This window comes from Spea bombifrons, chromosome 12, assembly GCF_027358695.1.
Source record: "Spea bombifrons isolate aSpeBom1 chromosome 12, aSpeBom1.2.pri, whole genome shotgun sequence".
Lineage (NCBI taxonomy): Eukaryota > Metazoa > Chordata > Amphibia > Anura > Pelobatidae > Spea > Spea bombifrons.
Genome location: NC_071098.1, coordinates 24,411,675 through 24,431,476, shown reverse-complemented (window position 1 = coordinate 24,431,476; position 19,802 = coordinate 24,411,675). Strand labels below are relative to the sequence as shown.

At 42.3% G+C, this 19,802-nt stretch overlaps 1 protein-coding gene across 4 annotated transcripts in view; it reads right to left on the bottom strand.

Moving 5' to 3' along the window:
* The window catches only part of PTPRH (protein tyrosine phosphatase receptor type H), a 41,779-nt gene extending 23,478 nt beyond the window's left edge, over positions 1–18,301 (bottom strand). For 3 of the 4 annotated variants that reach the window (XM_053452184.1, XM_053452185.1, XM_053452186.1), the window contains exon 1: positions 17,934–18,301. In XM_053452184.1, coding sequence (XP_053308159.1) covers positions 17,934–17,990 — 57 coding nt within the window. In that variant the 5' untranslated portion in view covers positions 17,991–18,301. The remainder of the gene's footprint in view (positions 1–17,933) is intronic. The other variant, XM_053452187.1, reaches the window with a different exon arrangement.
* Positions 18,302–19,802: the final 1,501 nt, after the last annotated feature.

The window sequence follows — 19,802 nt, the reverse complement described above, 5'->3', positions numbered from 1 at the left end:
CTGGTTAAAGGACTTTGTGTTAGCTAGAAGGGCTATTTCTGTAAGAATTATATATGCATACAATTTCATTTATATGCACATTGTAGTGAATTTTTAGAACACAAGACATTTAAGAAGCAAAGGGGGAGAGGAGGATTTGGGTCCCACTATGGGACTGTGCCTCTAAAACATGGGCACTTGGGGGGTATGAGTAGAACACATACAATGAGCATTACAATACTATATGGAATGAAAGTTATTTTTGGCAGATTTTTCTGAACATCATATGTAATGAACCGTTGTTACAGACAGGTGTGCCCGACGTCAGTGATCAGAGACTGGAACCAAGCAATTATTGGAATCACTACAATGGAGTCTCTACTTTATCTTAGATACGTTTAATGCAAGAGACTAAGCCAGAAGATCACTTCGAGTATTTATACAATCAGCCTCTGGAGTGTATGCTTTTCTTATATATATATATATATACTCTGTATTTTAAAAAAAATAATAATAAATAGTTTAATTCATGTCTATGACTTCTGTAATTCTCATGCCAGGAGCAGGTAGACCCAAAATAAAATGAAATAAAAACATGAAGTACAATTTAACAGTTTATTGGTCTCCGCCGTAATATAAATCAAGTAAATGAAAACATAAATAAAAAAAATATATATATAAAAAGTAATCAAGAGAGAAAAAATATAATAGAGGAATATAATAGAGTTCTATAAATAATAAAATAAATATAAAAATAATATATTTAATAGATGCCTATTGCATGAATATTTAAAATACATAATTGACCATATCAAAAACAATTGATATAATTTACAATCAATTTGCAAAACAAATACACAAATGCCAGTGGCCTGACGTGTTTCCACCTCAAGGGGCTTCTTCAGAGGATTTTTAGAGCTGGCTTAATACTATGGACACTGTAGCCTTTATAAGCAGTGTATAACTGTGTGTGTCCCTCACCAGGTCCAATTCTATTTTAAGAGTGGGGGCATTCACAGAGGTCCACCCGCTACCCAGATTGTAGAGTCATCAAAGAGCAGATACATGACAACCAACTTGGTTTATTTTCTTCTAAACGAGGGTGTATGTTTGAACATTATTCTCTCTTGGCAGTTGAACTGGTGGAACTTGTTTTGCTACAAGCAGAAGAGACCCAGCTGAGCCCGACAAGCGATACGCCTCTTCTGTATCGCCATGACCTTTCCATCTGTAATTACAGAGCTGAGCTCTTTGACTTTAAGTGAATCGGTTTACTGTTAACCTGAATAGAGCTTGTGCTAAAAACCCTCATTCTTTTATGGTGCCTGCTCTATAACGCAAAGCACACCTTCCCACCCGAAAGAAAAAGAAAAAATAACAAACAATACAAGATACACAAAAAAGGATTTCTCAAAAGAAGTACTTTTAATACTAAAATGTAGGGTTTTCAGATCACCAATTACCTTTGAATGGTGTTTTTTGGCAAGGGGCTTACCCACAGTATATTTAAGTGCCTGGGAGCATCAAAGACCTGCATTGTTTTCAGTACCTTTTATTATGACGTGTTTTGGATGAGGGGTTCCATAATGTATCTGATAAGAATTGTTTGCTTATGGGCATCATACACTTAAATTAATTTAAGCAGCTTTACCCACGGCGCTGATTGGAGACTAGAACCTCTGGAGTACCATTGCTCTAGATCAGGATTTAGATATAAGGCACAAATCCTACAGTTGCCTCCAACCTGAGTGGGGTAGAGTTGGCATCATGGCGACATGAGACCTTTCCAGGAGCCGTGCCCATTTGTTCCTGAGGAGCCCATATAAAGTGTTACCGCCAGGTACTCGGCTGAACATTCCTCATACTGCAGGTCTCGTCATTCTAGGAGAACCTCTGATCTCTCCCAAACAGCCCACATAGCTGCAAAATCAATGGAGGTTTCATACATGACCTTCTCGAGGAGGCACTGGCAGGTGGCTATTTGGGTAATGTAGGCGGGTGGCCCTGGCCCGGATTGCACCCTTCTCCGGACTGCCCGCACCCTAGGTGGGCACCTAAAACATTTGTGGGGGCATATTCTCTATCTGGGTATTTATAGGCAGGAAAAAGATAAGATTATATCAGCAGCTTGTTTGTTTGGTGTAAGCGTGTAATGCTAACCCAGAGTTCCTAGTCTCTTAGCTTAGCCCTGGGGGTTATTACTGAATACAGCGCTTGGGGTTATTACTGTATACATCATGGGGGGTTACCGTATATTACTGTATACAGTGCTGGAGGTTATTACTGTATACATCATGGGGGGTTATATTACTGTATACAGCGCTGTGTGGCTATTACTGTATACATCATGTGGGTTATTACTGTATACAGCGCTGGGGGTTATTACTGAATACAGCACTGGGGGTTATTACTGAATACAGCGCTGGGGGTTATTACTGAATACAGCGCTGGGGGTTATTACTGTATACATCATGGGGGAAGTTATATTACTGTATACAGCGCTGTGTGGCTATTACTGTATACATCATGTGGGTTATTACTGTATACAGCGCTGGGGGTTATATTACTGTATACAGTGCTGTGTGGTTATTACTGTATACATCATGGGGGGTTATTACCGTATACATCATGGGGGGTTATATTACTGTATACAGCGCTGTGTGGCTATTACTGTATACATCATGGGGGCAGGGCCGGCCGAAGACTTAACGCCGCCTGGGGCGAAGTTTAAAACGCCGCCCCCCCCACCCCCGCCGACGCCGGGGGGGGCGAAGTTTAAAACGCCCCCCCCCCACCGGGGGGGGCATTTTAAACTTCGCCGACGCCATAATCTACGACCCCCCCCGGTACTTACCTTTAAACAGTCCTGCGGCGAGTCTCCCTGCTCTGCCACGGTGCCAGCTTGTAATGCTGAGCGCCGGAAATTGACGTCACTTCCCGCGCTCTGCATTACAAGCCGGCACCGGGACCGAACAGGGAGACTCGCCGCAGAGGAGAGAGAGAGAGGGGCGCCGGCCCTGCATGGGGGTTATTACTGTATACAGCGCTGGGGGTTATATTACTGTATACAGCGCTGTGTGGCTATTACTGTATACATCATGGGGGTTATTACTGTATAAAGTCCCATGAAAAAAAAAATATTTGTTTTCATGGGACTTCTCCTTTAAATAGATGCTGAAGTATAAGTTAAATCTAGGATTAGCTACTTTTCAGTACAAGGTGCTGAGATTTGTGATTTTCTAAAAAGAAGTTGTTTTGTTTTTCAGCTCATTTCAGGTGCCTGAAAAGGTCACATCTAAAAACCATCATGTCTTTTAAAAACAGAAGCTGATCCCTATTTACTAAGCATTATTTCGAGATTATTTCGGGGATTTGAACAGAATGTCGCTTTTTCTGTCACCAGCACATTCTTGAAGAGGAACAAAGTAAAACGAGAGGGCTTTGCACCAAAACCTTTGCTTTCGCATTTCTGAAAGCAAATAATCACAACCCTGTACCCTTCGGTAACACTAAGTCGTACCTCCGAAGCATCCCAGCTTTTATAGGTCAGTCCCGATTCTTGGGCACTGTCCCAAGTAGCCTTGGGTTTGATTTTATGTGTTTGTGTAATATATAAAAATAGTTAAAAGAACACAGCCCTAAATGTCACAATAATGTGCATATAGAGACATGTATAATATACTGTATATTATCATATAATAATATGTATTATTATAAATTAAACTGTGTAAATATATACCATTCTTGTTCTATACATAGGTATCATTAGGTCACAAGGTCCAAGGTCTGGGGAGAGCCCTGCCCCCAGCCCCATAATAATATCCTTGTTTCAGTAATATGTAATATTATATATATATACCGTACCTATGAGCAAATACAAAATATACCTGACTTCCTGACAGTTGTGACTGCGGGTCTTGGCAGGTGATTTTGTTTTGTTGTGTGATTTGGGGAAGTGAATAAAAAGGATATATTGTTCTGAAATGCCAGACAAAGAGGTCTGTGATGGTCAATGTTTGGTGACAAACACCGGCGTGTTTACGAGTTATATATAGGACGGCGTGTTTGGGTTACTTTATGTTTTTGTTTTTAGCAAACCCAAAAGAGGAAAGAATGAGCCATTTCTTACAGCCCCAACATTCCCACAATTCCACGGCATGGAGGATCCCCTACTCAGACAGCCAACAACGGGCAATATTCATTGTGGGCACAGCTGCCAACTCTCTTGCAGTCTAACAGGGGCAGTATTATTGCCAGTGGACCTAATACCTGCACTTGAGCCAAGATTAAAAACCCGGAACCCTGTAACCAGCACATTGAGCAGCAACACAGTATGGGGCCGGATCACCGAAGAGAAGAGACTGCCCACCCGCATTGTGGAAGCGGACTGCGCCCCCCAGACCTGCCAGCCTTGGCTGGAATACGTCGCTGGTCACATGGTGTCAAATTTGACATGATGATAGAATAATTTCTAGACAGAGAACAGTTGGGAACTAATATGTTCATTTGGGGTAATGAAGAGTCTGTAATACTATATTTGATTATATTTTAAGTAGGTAGGTAGGTACATAGTAACATTGTACAAGGAGAACAGGTGAAGAGGCATTAAGAATCCCATCATATAAGAGATGAACGAGATGCGTATTGATAGACCGGTGTTCATTCAATCTGACTTGCATTCACAGGTCATCTGCTTTTGTAAAATACAATGATGCACAGATATAGGTTCCTTGTTTTGACCCCTCCGATAGTATATTGTCCTACAGGCCCAGACCTTGCTTATAAAATTGTATCACGGCAGGGAAAGCTGTGCCATGGAGGCTTGGGAAATGCTATCGATTAAGATAGAATTTTTGAATTCACTTGTACAGTAGAGCTGAGAAAGCCAACATGAGCTTCAGCTGGTCTTGGATCTAGCACCTGGGTAAGCTCAACTTGTCAACGAGTGAGGAACATGAGCAGAAGCGAGCTGGCTAAAAAGTTTATTTTCCTACTGTCTCAAGAGCTTCTCAAATGTCCAGAAGGACTTTTTGTGTCTGACAGAGTCTGGCCTTATGCCTTTCCTCCATCCTCCATGCTTCATTTGGGTGCATAACAATGTATAGCTGTCCTTACAGGCCTTCGATAACATACAGAAAGATGGTGGATATATCAGCGGCTGGAGTTCTGGTGGTAGCCTCTCTTTAGGCCTAAGGTGAAAGTGTGCAGAGCTTTCCCTGTCTCATTCTTCAAACCTTAACCAAGGTTTGTGTGATATAAAATGATATTATTCTTAATGGTCAATGAGAAAGTCATGACCATTCCCTTCGAAAGTCAGTGTCCCAACCTTCCCACCCCATGCAGAGCTCCTCAGCTCCACTCATTTATCTTGATGATATCTGAGATCGTTCAGAAGCTTCTGTGCCGGTGGCTATTGACTATAGCAAGGTTTTTAGAGAGAAAGCATTGAGCGAGGACGTTATTACCCCTTCAGCAGAAAAAAATGGTATGCATCGGACGTTTCAGTTCCTCATAGGTGCATCAGATGAAGACGTATGTCTTGCTATCTGTCATGTGAAATACCTTCACTGTTTGATTACATTTTATTGTCCAATAAACATAACCTTTGCATTTTTGTCAAAGGGGCAACTAGTTCTCAGGAGGACGTTGTAGAAATTAGAAAGTATCTTTTTTTATAATATGGTAATACTTCCTTTATCTTTTTCTAGGAAGGGCCACCCATTCGGCCCCAAATCCCTCAGATGTTCCTTTTTTTTCTGGGTACTCAGAATATTTGCTGAGTGCATTAAATTTTTTTCTAAACTAAATTATTATTACCTTTTATTTATATATCGGCAAGGACATGCTACGCACTTCTTACAGTCCGTACATTCAAGAGATCCCGACAGACTAAGACGAACCGATTAAGTAAAAACAAAGTCGCCTTACAATTTGGTAATTTGGAACGTTGGGAAAAAGAATTAAACAAAAAGTGTTTCCAGGCGCTATAAATATAAATAAACACAAAATCTCAGCAGCTCAACAATAAGTGTCTATCCTCTCCACACCCTAAAAGAATATAAATGAAACCAAAAAAAAAATTAGAGCACTTTATAAATTATGTTTTGCCAAGGGTGGCCAAAATCCTTGCACCAGCCCTAGACACACGCTATGACATAATGAAGCTGGTTGCAGATTTAATGACATCATACATTTTGGTTTCCCCTGCATACCGGCTCCCTGTTTGTCCACAAATCTCATCAGACTTAGCATACAGGAGTGTGATGGGAGTTGTAGCGTCACAGCAATCCAAGGAGTGAACAATGGTTAACGCTTCACACAATCGTATCCATAGCGTCGCGGCCGTCACATTCCCACTGCAATTTTTGATTTAAATTAAATGACTCCACTACTATTTTTAACTTCAAAAGAACACCCGGTTCCAAACCTGTATCTTTTTTTTGTATGAACAAGAGTTTTGTGTAACATTTCTAAAATAAACATTGGCAAACAAACAATAAAAATGATCCCCTTGCTAAGGTATTCAAAGAGAGGAAATCACTTTCTGCAGAAAATCTGATAAGGTGCGTTCATTAATAATGCTATTATTTTAAAAAATATTATTATGTTAAATATTATATTATATATAATCTTAAATATTATATTCTATATTATATTAAATATTATATTCTTATAATATATTAAATATTATATTCCTATATTATATTAAATATATTCTATATAATCTTAAATATATATTATATTAAATATTATATTCCTATATTATATTAAATATTATATTCCTATATTATATATAGACAATATATTATACAATATTCTTATATTGTGGTTGAATGGTCTACACGTCTACACAAATGTTACATTTCGAGGGATGGCCTCGTCTCTTTTCTCTATCATGGTATTCCTGTCTTCTGGGTATATCGTGGCAGAACCTCAAAACTTTATATTAAAATTTACAAGGAACTCTATTTAAATCAGATGTTAAGGACCCTAGAGGGGTTTATTCACTAAGTGGTGTAGGTGAGCCAAGTGCCAACCCAAGTTTCTAAACAGTCTGCCCATTTGCCCTGCTGTAAAAACTCAGACCTTGGTCTCATCTTAGATATGCATATCCCTCTACCACTTCTGCTGGGAGACTGTTCCACTTATCCGCCACCCTCTTAGTAAAGTAAACATAATGCAAGAAGGGTTGAGCTGACCCTACATAATGCATAGTTGAATTGGAGGGGTGGCTTTCAGAACATCTCCCCTTGGAGGAAAAATTCTATCAGGTTGTCCTTTCACAAAATGCCACGAAACCAGGAAGACGGAACCACGGCTGTCCTGAAAACCCTAATTTAATGAATAAATCCCAAAGAGATCATGGTGAATCTGTTGTGTACAAATGCAGCGTGCAGAGCACAGGGGGTGCAGGGGATTTCAACAACATATGGATAATAAAATACATAACATCTCAATAAATCAAGAGGATATATAGTTATTTGTGGCCATGACAAGCAATGTGGAACTGATCGTACGCAAATAACCGAACCTTTTAGTTCTGCTTTCTGTGGGGCTGTGAAACAAGAAGTCGCTTCTCAAACAAACTCCTGAGCAATGATGGGTGGTGCAGGATGTAACTTCTCTCGGGTTACTGGTGGTGTTACCACATAATGGCTCCCCCATCTATAGATGAGCATTTATTTGTGCCACATGGTTCCCTTTACGCAACATGTCCTTACGTTCCCAGGGCCCTGCATTACCGGTACATCCTTCCCCTTTTATAGGGCCATTTACTTGAATTACTTAAATTTCTTAATGGCTGGAAATGGTCATCAAAGTAAGGTCATAAAACACTAGTTCACTTTAATGATCCGATTACTACTCAACATGTAGTACTTTTGCCAAGAACGTGCATGACTTTTACAGAAATAAGCTTAATCGATCATTTCCGGACTGCTTTAAAGGAGTATAATTAAAACAGCAAAGCCACCAAAGTTCCTATACTAATGGAACTTTTTGTAGTACTTACCCCATGGCTGGATCCTATGTGTGCTCCTTCACTGGGTGCAGGCCCATCCTTAAGAAAGATCAAAAAGGGCAACTACCTAGTACTCCTACACTCTTTAGGGGACCACAACGGGTCCTTTATATGTCCAGTAGCCACATAATTTGGTGCCCAAACCTCCCTAGAATTTATAAAGTGACACATAAGCAGACACTTGTTGCCACGGAAACTAACAAAAAGCTTCTTTTTTTCAACAAAGTTTGTGTTGTTTTTACATGACTAAGCCTCCAAGAAAGAATAAAATGACAGATGTGATGAGGTTTATTTGCTTAACATACTAGAGAGTGAGATTAATGTTCGTATGAAGTATGACGCCATCCTGTCAAGCAATGATTCTCGGCAGCCTCTTAGAAAGAAATGATAATGTTACCATTCTGAGAGGTGGATAACTGGAACGGTTACTCAGCAAAAGTGGTAGAGGCTAATAAAGTTAAAGGACATGAAACTTGCATAAAGCTGCTCTGAATTTAAGATGAGACCAAGGACTGATTAAGGAAAACTGGGCAGACTAAGACGGGCCGAATGGGTCTTATCTGCCATCAACTTTTTTCCCAGGAACTCACACAAGATGAAGTTGCGGGATGCAGGTAGAAGGTCCCGCTGACGTCGGTGGGAAATCCCGCTAATGTTGATAGTGAAGTGGAAGGGGAGTGGAGCGCCACAATGCTGCTCCCGCCACCCAGAGTCTCCCCACAGTGACCCGGAGAGCTAACTCTCAGATTCTCCTGGTTTTGAGGATGTCACAAGTTGATCCTCAGCTTGCTTAAAGACTACTCCATCATTGACAGTCTCATGGAGGAAGACCAACCTCCACACCACCTCTCATCTGATCCCCTCAACCCCCGGTGACCCTCCTGCCGTAATACCCCTGTGCCCCGGAACTGTTTCCTTTATTCCCGCTATGTTGTCTGTTGCGTCCTTATAATACCTTACAGACTGATGAGTAGATATTTGGGGCAGCACAGCAGATGAATGAGTGTTTATTATGTTCTGTAAAATGTATATCCAGCCCATGGATCGGCAAAGGGACATCAGAGTCCACAGCAAGGTTTGTGAAGGTCCAGAGAACATCATTAAATTCTCCACCACAGACCTCAGTAAAAGTCCACCATGACCAATGCTGGTGCCTAACCCTGGTCTATGAATAAACTCAGTCGAGCCACTAAATTCTATGAGTTCTGGTGCGCCCAGAAATATACAATAGGGGGTGAGCGTAACCTTAATCGTTATTTGGATCCATGCCACAAACACCCACAGGAGCTTATATTGGCCGCGGCGAATCCCCGTCTCAAGGAACTGTTTACATAGATGTACATTACATGTATATATTATTATTTACCTAGCGGTGCCCATGGGTAATCTCAGGTGAGACCACCGTTACAGCGCTGTTTCCAAAACAGTAACTGTGGCAGATTATGGGTCACACAAGCAGAAACACTTAAAAACATATTTAAAACATTCTAAAAGGGTTTGGAATCCAAGGGAACAAGCGATGCGTTGGCCACCCAGCATCGCTCACCATGTCAAGGCAGCACGCCCAACTGATTCGATAACCGTGATGTGTGTGCTGGGAGTGATGAAGGTGTCACAAACATAGGGCAAGGCAAATTTATTACTGTTAAGTCCTTTTTGCATGTTGCCATGGCGATATCACCTATTTCTAAATAGCCGTATCTCTGTCTGAAAGAGGAAGTTTGCGGTTTCTGCTTTGCAGAGAGAAATACTAAGTGGAATCTTGTTGGCGCATGATAGGGAGAGAAAAAAAAACATTGGGGAGGACAAAGTCTATTTAAAAAAAGAAAAACCCTCACGCTTGTGTATTGCTTTATTATAGTCAATAAAACTATAAGTAATTGATCACTGTATTTTCTGTCATGCTTTCCTTCCTTATTCTGTCTTCTGCTACCTGCCACTGTTAAGGAACTGGTCGTCTTAAATGATATGGGGGTTTATTCACTAAACGGTCAGTTGTGGGAGAGTTGCCAACATTCGCTAGTTCCGTTTGGAAGAAGGGCCAAGTTGACACTTCACATTTCAGAGTAAAAGCCGTGACAGACAATAGCTGACAGGAGAACTGGTGTTTCTTCTTAAAACAGGTAACCGCCATATTGGGGTCCGGCCCTGCTGAGATGTCAGACCAGATATATGAGTAAAGAAATTACACGAGGGTAGACACCACAAATAAAGAGCTTGATGTTCCCTGACTCTGGAAGTATCTCCTAGGGGCCGAGGAATGATCATTTGTAATCAAACTTCCCTGGGGTTGCATACCTCCCAACCATCCCGTGCAGGACTGTCCCAGTTTCCCAGCACTGTCCATCAGATCCTTTGGTCCTCTGGTCTCCCTGACTGGCCCAGCTTTTACACCAGAGGCATCAATCACAGCTCCCACATGGCCACCTCGTGGCACACTTCAGCCGAGCTCCACCATGGTGGCCATGTTCATACCTCCCAACATCTACCCCCGTGGAAGGTAGAGGGTCACTCAAACCGGTAGCGTTACTTCACATGCAGACAATTCTTCATATGCACGGTTTGCATCCTTCTGTGCCCCAGACCCCGGAGAATGACATCGGGAACAAAAAGCGGGAAAGAGACAGGGCAGCGTGATAGAGCGGCAAAATTGGGCCATAATAAAGTTCAGCTCTCATCAACCCTGGTCTCGTTCCTCCGTATATCTAGGTTGGTCACCTTGACTATTACGAGGTTCTCTGATCTAATCGGCTAATCATTCACGGAAGCGATAAAAAAAAGTGAAAAGTACTTGTCGGTTCAAAAATAACTGGCTAATTTGCATACCTGCTGAAGGTTATATTACTTTATACTCGGAGTAAAGCACTGCAGATCTAGGAATTACTGGACTATGGAACTTGTAAAAATGTCTACCTGGATTCAGGAGGGCTGGAGACCTTCTTAGCTCTATCCACAGAAGCTAAATGTGTCAAGCATAATCTCGTCCGTAGCAGTGATGTATTTACTGCCCGGGGTTAGGCAAGACCGCCTGCCACCCCCTCCGCAATGCTCTGCTTCCTGGTGGGCATCGGGATATCATATGACATCATATACTACATTGTATAAACTATGGAGGACGATGACGTCTCAGTACAGACCTCCATAGTGTTAATGGGGTGGTTGGGGAGATCGGTATACCTGGGAACTCTCTGGGTTTGACCCGGAGATTGCCGGGTGAGCACTGCTTCTCATGGGCGCCCCACTCCCCGCCCATTACCCCTTTAAATGGAGGTGTTGCCACGATGTCACCGGTAACGCCCACCATGGGGCAGTGGACAGCGGGCAGTCCTGGCCGCGTCCCGCAAGGGTAGGCTCCGGGTAGCGGAAGCCCACGAGTTCCCAGGTATGCCTGTTAAGTGGCAGAGGGGCAGCTGCCCTCCAGAACCTTCCACCCTAGGCCTGCGCCAAAATGCGCCAAAAGCACATTGTGAAATGGTCATGTATAGTGTATCAACCACCACAAAACGACACGCGTTTGCTGTACAATAATAACACAGGGTGTCCCGGGAGATGCCCGAGGAGTCTGAATAAGGTAAGCAGCAGACATTGACATATTCCTAACAAGATTGGGCTCAGGTCCCTTATTCCTCCCCTGATGTGGATCACCTAAAATCCACAATAATATTTCTATAAAACAACAAAGCGATGCAGAAAATGTTTATAAACAAACGCGTGTAACACACAACAACTGTGCAAAATATAACGCGATCTACAAGGCAGCGGGGCATCGGGACACCAAAGGGCGCTAGTCCTCAAACACCCCGAGCGCAATAATACCTTCACCGGTCCGAACCTGGCCTGGAGTAAATAAAACTTGAAAGATCAGCCCCAGTCTCCAAATGGTTAAAAGAAGGAGACTCTGACATCATGAAATACTTGCGTGTCAGAAACTATTGCATCACACATGCCAAAGTCTAAACGATTCAGCCGTGAAACGCTTACCACAGAGAGAGCGTCTGAGATCTGTTACTCCTTCCCGTTTTAAGTTGATCATTGAAAGATGTCGGGAATCGAATGCATCATTTTGATAGGTTAATAGGATAATGAATTGCCGTGAGTCCCAGCAGTGAAAGAGTTAAAATGCCCTGGGCTTTTATTCGCACGGGTCAGTGTGCGCATGCGCTGCTATTTATCAAGTAGGGTATGCGGGACTGACATTTAGTTGCGACCAAGGTCCCGTTGTACGGCGCTACGGAATATGATGGCGCTATACAAAACGATAAATAATAATAAGATAATAGAGGAAAAGTTATTAAAGCCAATTGAATGGAATGACTTATAAGGATATATCCAGGAACAGGTAACCCGTAGCACCCCAGCAGCTGCGAACTACAAATCCCATTATGCTCAGCCAGCAATCAGAAATCCTATTTCACAGCAGCTTCGGTCCCTGAGCTGTTACCAGTTACAATAAATAACTTTATTAAGTTAATTTTAGCACGGCAAGTATTTGTCATTGTTATTTTTTAATATTATTGTAAATATGTAGATATCGCTGGAATCAAAATAAAGAATAATAATAATAATAAATAATGATAAATAATGATTCTTTTTTGTATATATGGTATTGTGGTCTGGCTCGAATCGGCAAGCCTTGCTTGTTTCTAGTGAAGAAGATAATAAATAACTCATGTAATATTGAAAGTATAAATAATGATATAACAGGGGCGTAAAGTTTACTAAACAAAGCGTATCGTTTTTTCAGCGACTTCTGAAAGCTCTTGGTTCTGCAGAGAAATATCTCGTGGTCTCGGCCAAGGAACGGCATTCTAAATAGGGCCGTTTCCACTGGAAACTTATCTCGGAGGAAATAGTTGCAGGGCAGTTCAGACAGGGTTCCCCGAAGCAGAACGAAATCAAGTCTCATTTTCCTCTATATTCAGAGCACAGGAAGGGGCTGGTAGATTTGTTTAGAGTTAATTTCTAATCATCTGGAAGCCAGCAATCGTGGACTGACACTTTGTAATAGAGATCAGCGCTTGGACCAGACAGAAGTCATTGTGTGAACAAATTGTAGAATGTTCTCCAGCCACCTGCTATTCAGGGATGTTATATTATCTGTATTAGAACCGTACGTCCAGGGGGTTCCATTCTGATCTGTAACTCTTGTACTGGGAGCCCATTCCATGTATATATTACTCCTTTAAGAGGCTTGTGTTATTGTCTGAGCCCCGAATGCTATCTCAACCCCTTAAGGACAACAGGTTGTCCTTAAATCCATTAAGAACAATGCATTATGAGCCTGTCCATGTACGGGCTTTGTCATGAAGGGGTTAAAGGTGACCCATGAACCTGGATACGGCTTGGCAAGCTATAAAGAGCCGAGCCAGGCGCACAGAGAGGGAACATCAAAGCGAGTGTCCGCACGTGTGCTCTCAAAGAGCAAGAATGCATGGAGAGGCTCTTGTGGGGCTCTTCTCACAAGCCAGGGCAGAATGAATACAATGGCATCCTTTATAAAATGATTTTGGACGGAGGGACGGCCAGAGGAACAGGATTCCAAGTCTCAACAAACGTGGGACAGTTGGCAAGTTCCTAGAAAGAGGGTAAACCACCGAGCCCCAATAGCTTGGGCCAGCCATAAATCCAAAGTCAGATGTCCAACTGGCCACTGGACCAGGAATGGTAGACTTCACCAGACATCCTTCTGAACCTCAGTGTAGAATATAATATATACATGTTCTGGTCATTCAGCTTGCATAATGTATACATGAAAACAGGTGCCACGAAGTTCCCAGATACTGAACAACGTATTACTCAACAATGTGACATGTATCATCAGGTCACCCCGAGCGCCTGATGTTCCACACCAATTACCTGGAACTATTTAAGGCCGTCGGTCGTCAATTCTTACCTGTCCCTCCTCAACAACCTCGAAGCTTTTACAGAGATTCCAGCTTCTAAACGAAGCAATGCTTTAACCGATCCGGTGTTATTACTTCCAGCGCTGAATCGGGACAGTTGTCATTATAATATTTATACTTGACACTGGTAAATTATAATCATCACGTCCGCAGACATCATATATGATTCATTGGTAATTTGAAGAGGTAAACATTAGAAAATATAGACCCCGAGGCTTAGTGAGATCTTTTTCCCCTAAAGCTAGCATTATATTTTTTACATTTTTTTTTTCAAAAAAAAATATATATTAACTAAATACACCATTTATGGTTAAATTAAAAACAGTAACCAAAGGATAGGAGGGCACCCATCTAATAATTAATTATGCATGTCGAACCATCAAAAGAATGATGGGGATATTGCTACCGAAGTCGCTGTCTATAAAATAACGATGGAAATGATGCCCAGGTGAGGTCCTGTCCTTTGATAAAGGTGTTCTTCTCCATCACGTAAGGGTCAGGTTCAGGCTCCTGCTAATGTGTATGGTGACAAAATGTCCCGCCTTATCCAAGCCCTCCAAACATTGCTCCTAGGCCGTGGATTTGCCTCAAGGCTGTAAGGACCCTGATGACCCATATGAAACATATTCATGAGTACCGTCATGGCATTGGGGTAAACCGGCAGAGTTTGTGTGGCCACGGCCATTATCCTGCTGAGCCCCCGGCCCCCCAGTGTGCCATCAAAACATCTCACTCCATCACTAACTAGAAAATACAATGTATGTTTCCTCTTCTAAATACAGCAATACCATATCCGCTGAAGGAATATGGGTGAATTATATATACCGTATTGGCTCGAATATAGGCCGCACTTTTTTCCCCCACTTTAAGTCTTTAAAGTGGGGGTGCGGCCTATATTCGGGGTCTAGCGCCCGACGCCCGGGACATGCAGTCCCGGGCGCCGGGCAGGCAGCGGGGTTGGGATACAGATCCCCCGCAGCGGTGCAGGGGACCTGCATCCTACTCTCTGATACGCTCAGACAGCCTTGTCTAAGCGCATCGTGCGGACGGTCACTGGCGGGGGACATCTATGCAATACGCGTAAAAAAGCACCAAAAAGCACATCCGCTGAGTGCCGGCACCGGAAGTTGTATACGCGTATTGCGTAGATGTCCCCCGCCGGCCCCGCAAGAGTCTGCTCTGGTAAGTCGGGGGGGGGCAGAGTGACAGCATATCTCGGGGGGGGGAAGGACAGTGGCAGCATATCTCGGGGGGGGAGGACAGTGGCAGCATATCTCGGGGGGGAGGACAGTGGCAGCATATCTCGGGGGGGGGAGACAGAGTGGCAGCATGTTTTTTTGGTGCTTTTTTAAAGAAAAAAAACTTTTTCTTTAAAAAAGCACCAAACTTTTAGGGTGCGGCCTATATACAGAGGCGGCCTATATCCGAGCCAATACGGTATATACTGTAAATAAATATATATATTTCACTAGATTTCCACAGATGTTGATCATAGTTTTGACTTCTTAGTAGATTTCCAGATGGATCAAATTCCTTAATAAGGCCCAAGTGTTTATAAACCAAACAGAACGCATGCATCGGGAGTCTGCGTTACAAGACCTGATCGCTAAGCGAATGTTTGAACACCAATTCTAGAAGTTGGACGCTCGATCATTTGGCAAACCCAACCTACGTTACAACAAACTCTGTTTTGACTTCACCTGAATGACCTCATGCTAACACGAATCGGAATGATTTCCTTCTAGCAGACACAAGAATATCTCTTGTAGTGATCCTGGGTTTATCGGGGTTCTGGAAGTTCAGAATTTGTCTGCATTTAGATATATTTCAATAATTTAAGGTTGAAACTCACTGTTTGAACTTTACATATTGATGTGCAGCATTTGGCACCCTTGGTGTTAAGAATAGGAACTAGTGGTGGGGCGATTGACTAAACTACCGTATTCTGCACCGAAAAAAGGGAAGGGACAGAAAAGGTAACATTATCTTCAGGCGTGAAAACCTCAAACGCTAGGATGACCCAAGTCTCAGGGTTTTTGCCCCAATCTCAGTGTGAAGGGGAAGATTCTCAGGGTCACGCAGTCTGGAGTTGGCTCCTTCCTATTCTCCCCTGCTGTGGGTTTCCAGATATAATGGGGACTATATATGATTTGTCACAAACTATTGGATAGCAGTCATCCTATTGACTTGAACGTAAAATGTGAGATAAAACACAGCAATACTTTTCATTTCAGTAAATTAACCCTGACCAATATTTCTGCTTTTCATTTTTTTCCACCGCAGTCATTAAGAAAGATCGCTATTCAATGACATTGAAGAAGAGACATTACTAATAGATAAAGCATTGTGCATTCAATTCATTTAATCAAAGTCCATGAGAAATATGGAAAGATGCAGATCTCTAAATACTTTGCCATCAGTTCATGAGCATCCTAACCACGGGAGGAATTTAAGGGTCCGCTCGCGCTGACACAGGAAGGTCTACCCTAAACTGCACAAAACAAAGCAAGAATTCAGCTCCTACCCTTCCTTTGGTTTCTATATTTATTGGTCATTAATATTCTAGCAGCAGTCATCTTGTAGAAAGTAAGTTTCCCTGTAGTGACCCGGAGACCCGGAGAAGTGGAGCATCACCTGGAGTCGCCGGGAGAAACCCGGAGAGTTACCAGGTATGCCAGGGAGACATCTTAAAAAGTACAGGAATCGGCAATTTTAAGGTAAGTATCATTTCTCATACAATGTATATGCATAAAGGTTCATATTTACCTGCAGAGCACTCTGTCAGCCACACATTAGTGGATGACAGGTACACGTTAAGCCTGACTACACTGAGTTAATCCAACTTACTTACGTTACATTATTCCTTAAGATATGTTGTAAGAGGCTGGAAGAATGCCCTGCATGACTTCAATCTTAAAACCAAAAATATACAGATTGATTCCCAGATAAGAATTATCAGTGTCTCTATCACTACTAGATCACTACTGTCAAAATACAATCAGGGTCCAGAGATAAACCATCTATTTGGGCTGTGGTGCACTGTGCAAGGAGTCACAGTAACAAAGATGCAGAGTGGGTTCACGTAACTAGCTTCAAGTGACCTTGCAGTAGTAGGGTGGCAGCTCACACAGGGAGTACAAGAGAGAGAGAGAGTGATGGGGATGTAGAGCTGTGTGAGCTGCATGGATGATGGGAGAGTGAGAGTGAGTTTGTATGTATGTGCAAGTGTATGGTGTTAGGGTGAGTATGTGTTACTGTATGGTGTTAGCATGTGTGAGTGCATGTTACTGCATAATGATAAAGTATGGTGTTAGCATGAGTGTGTGTAAGCATCTTGTTTTAGAGTGTATACAGATATTAGTTTATGATTAGTTTATGATGTTAGAGTGCATGTGTGTCAGTGTATGATGTTAAATTGCCAGGCGGGAGCCCAGTTATGTGCATTGTTTAATAAGATATTTAGGTCAGTGTATGTTAACTTGAGGAATCTGGCGTTTGTGAAATGGTGTAGGCATACGGTGTCAGGTGAATATCTTTAGATGGAAATGAATGACCTCAATGAAAACAATGCCGCTCCCCTCTGTCAATACTGCTTCATAAAGTGTATACATTGAAACGTCTTTCAGTATTACTGAACAGAAAACTATTTATTAGGATCACTGCATCACATGTTCTTAACGTCAAAGAAAGGGGAACTGAAAAATGAAACTAAGTCGCCGATAGACAAGTGCGATGTACTCGTAAAAGGAATTATAAATATATGTGTATATAACAAAAATAATAAATAAATAGGAAAATCAAGATAAAAAATATGCAACTTGTACTTAAATCGTTCATTCAGAAAATATTCAGTAGAACCTTTGTATCAAATGCACCCAAGCATCAGAATTCAAATTCTCAATCCAATATATAAATATACAAATATACATGAACATGTATGTGTAGAACATTTATATATGTAACGTTCCATTGGCTTTTGCTCACACTGTATGGCTACAAAGCATTGGCTACAAAGAAGAATATCCACTCACCAGTGATAGGAGGACTAGTAATTTGCATTGCTTGAACGTGATGATGAAAAAAGCCATTGGCGCATTGAAAAAAAGCAACAACTTAAAACAAAATTCCGAAAGAGCCTGATGTTTTGTTTTTTTTTTATCCTTTTCTGAGTTTTCTAACTTTTCTGGTTCTGTCACTTTTGCATGGTCCCGCAGAGCAGCGTTCAGGCTTGTTTAGATCGGTATACTGATCTTGTCTGGTAACAGGGAAGTAAGTGGCACGGATCACTAGTATCAGCAGTCAAACAATCCTCCTCCTCTATGCGAGGCAGGACTTTAACCTTCTATTCTTTATTGAAACGGTCACCTCCCAGTAAGGAAGTGAACTCTCTGTTTTAAACCGTGATCACCAGAGCTTTAGCAGCAAATAGTACCGTGTTGTGCAAATACTAGTGCAGCCTTCCCTTCGTGCAAATAGAAGATTACAAATGATGAGGTAGAATCTAATAGATTGTAAGCTTTCAAGGGTTCTCCCTCTTATTGACAAATTGTATATTGTCAGTTTCACTGTCCCCCGTCGTAAAAGCACCATGGAATCCACTGGTGCTCAATAGACCTTTAAATACTTCTCTGTATTTGTTCCGCTTCGTAGTCATTTTCTTGAACATTTTATTGACTTTTAATTGGCAGGTGAAGAAACTACTTGATTTGAGGAATGTAGCAGTTTGGGGGTTTCTTCATTAAATGACAGGTTTTAGGTACGGAGTTCAGGACAATTTGGGGTATAGTTGAGCAGAAGTCATTATCGCATGTGTTTTTTTTTTTGAGAAGTTTAAAGTCATATTTAGGAATTTAAATAATCATTATCAAATCAGTTTCCAGTTCTAAAGTCCATACCCAAAGAGCCACCTCGCGGCAGTCATTTACAGAGCATTGCCAGCATTGATCTTCACAACGGTCCCATGATCCCGGGACTATCCCTCGAAAACCAGGACTATGGGGTGTTATACACCGACCAGCCATAACATTATGACCACCTGCCTAATATTGTGTAGGTCCTCCTTTTGACACCAAAACAGCCCTGACCCATTGAGGCATGGACTTCAATAGACCTCTGAAGGGGTGCTGTGGTATCTGACACCAAGAAGTTAGCAGCAGATCCTTTAAGTCCTGTAAGTTGCGAGGTGCGGCTTCCATGGATTGGACTGGTTTGTCCAGCACATCCCACAGATGCTCAAGTGGATTGAGATCTGGGGAATTTGGAGGCCAATCCAACACACTGAACACTTTGTGATAGGGAGTATTATGCTGCTCAAGAAGGCCAATAGCATCAGAGAATACCGTGTCCATGAAATGGTCTGCAACAATGCTTAGTTAGGTGGTGCGTGTCAAAGTAAGATCCACATGAATGGCAGGTTTCCCAGCAGAACATTGCCCAAGGAGTCACACTGCCTCCGCCGCCTTGCCTTCTTCCCATGGATGCATCCTGGTTCCACATGTTCTCCAAATAAGAGACACATCCGGCCATGCACGTGATGTAAAAGAAAATGTGATTCATCGGACCAGGGCACCTACTTCCATTGCTCTGTGGTCCAGTTCTTATGCTCACGTGCCAATTGTAGGCACTTTTGACAGTGGACAGGGGTCAGCATGGGCACCTCAACAAACTGCGATGTACTGTGTGTTCTGACACCTTTCTATAAGAATCAGCATTAACTTTTCCAGCAATTTGAGCTCCTCTGTTGGATTTGACCACATAGGCCAGCTCCCCCCACTTGCATCAATGAGCCTCAGCCGCCCATGACCCTGACACAGGTTCACCGCTTTCTCTTCCATTGACCACTTTTGATAGGTACTGACCACTGCAGTTTTGGAGATGCTCTGACCCAGTCGTCAAACCAT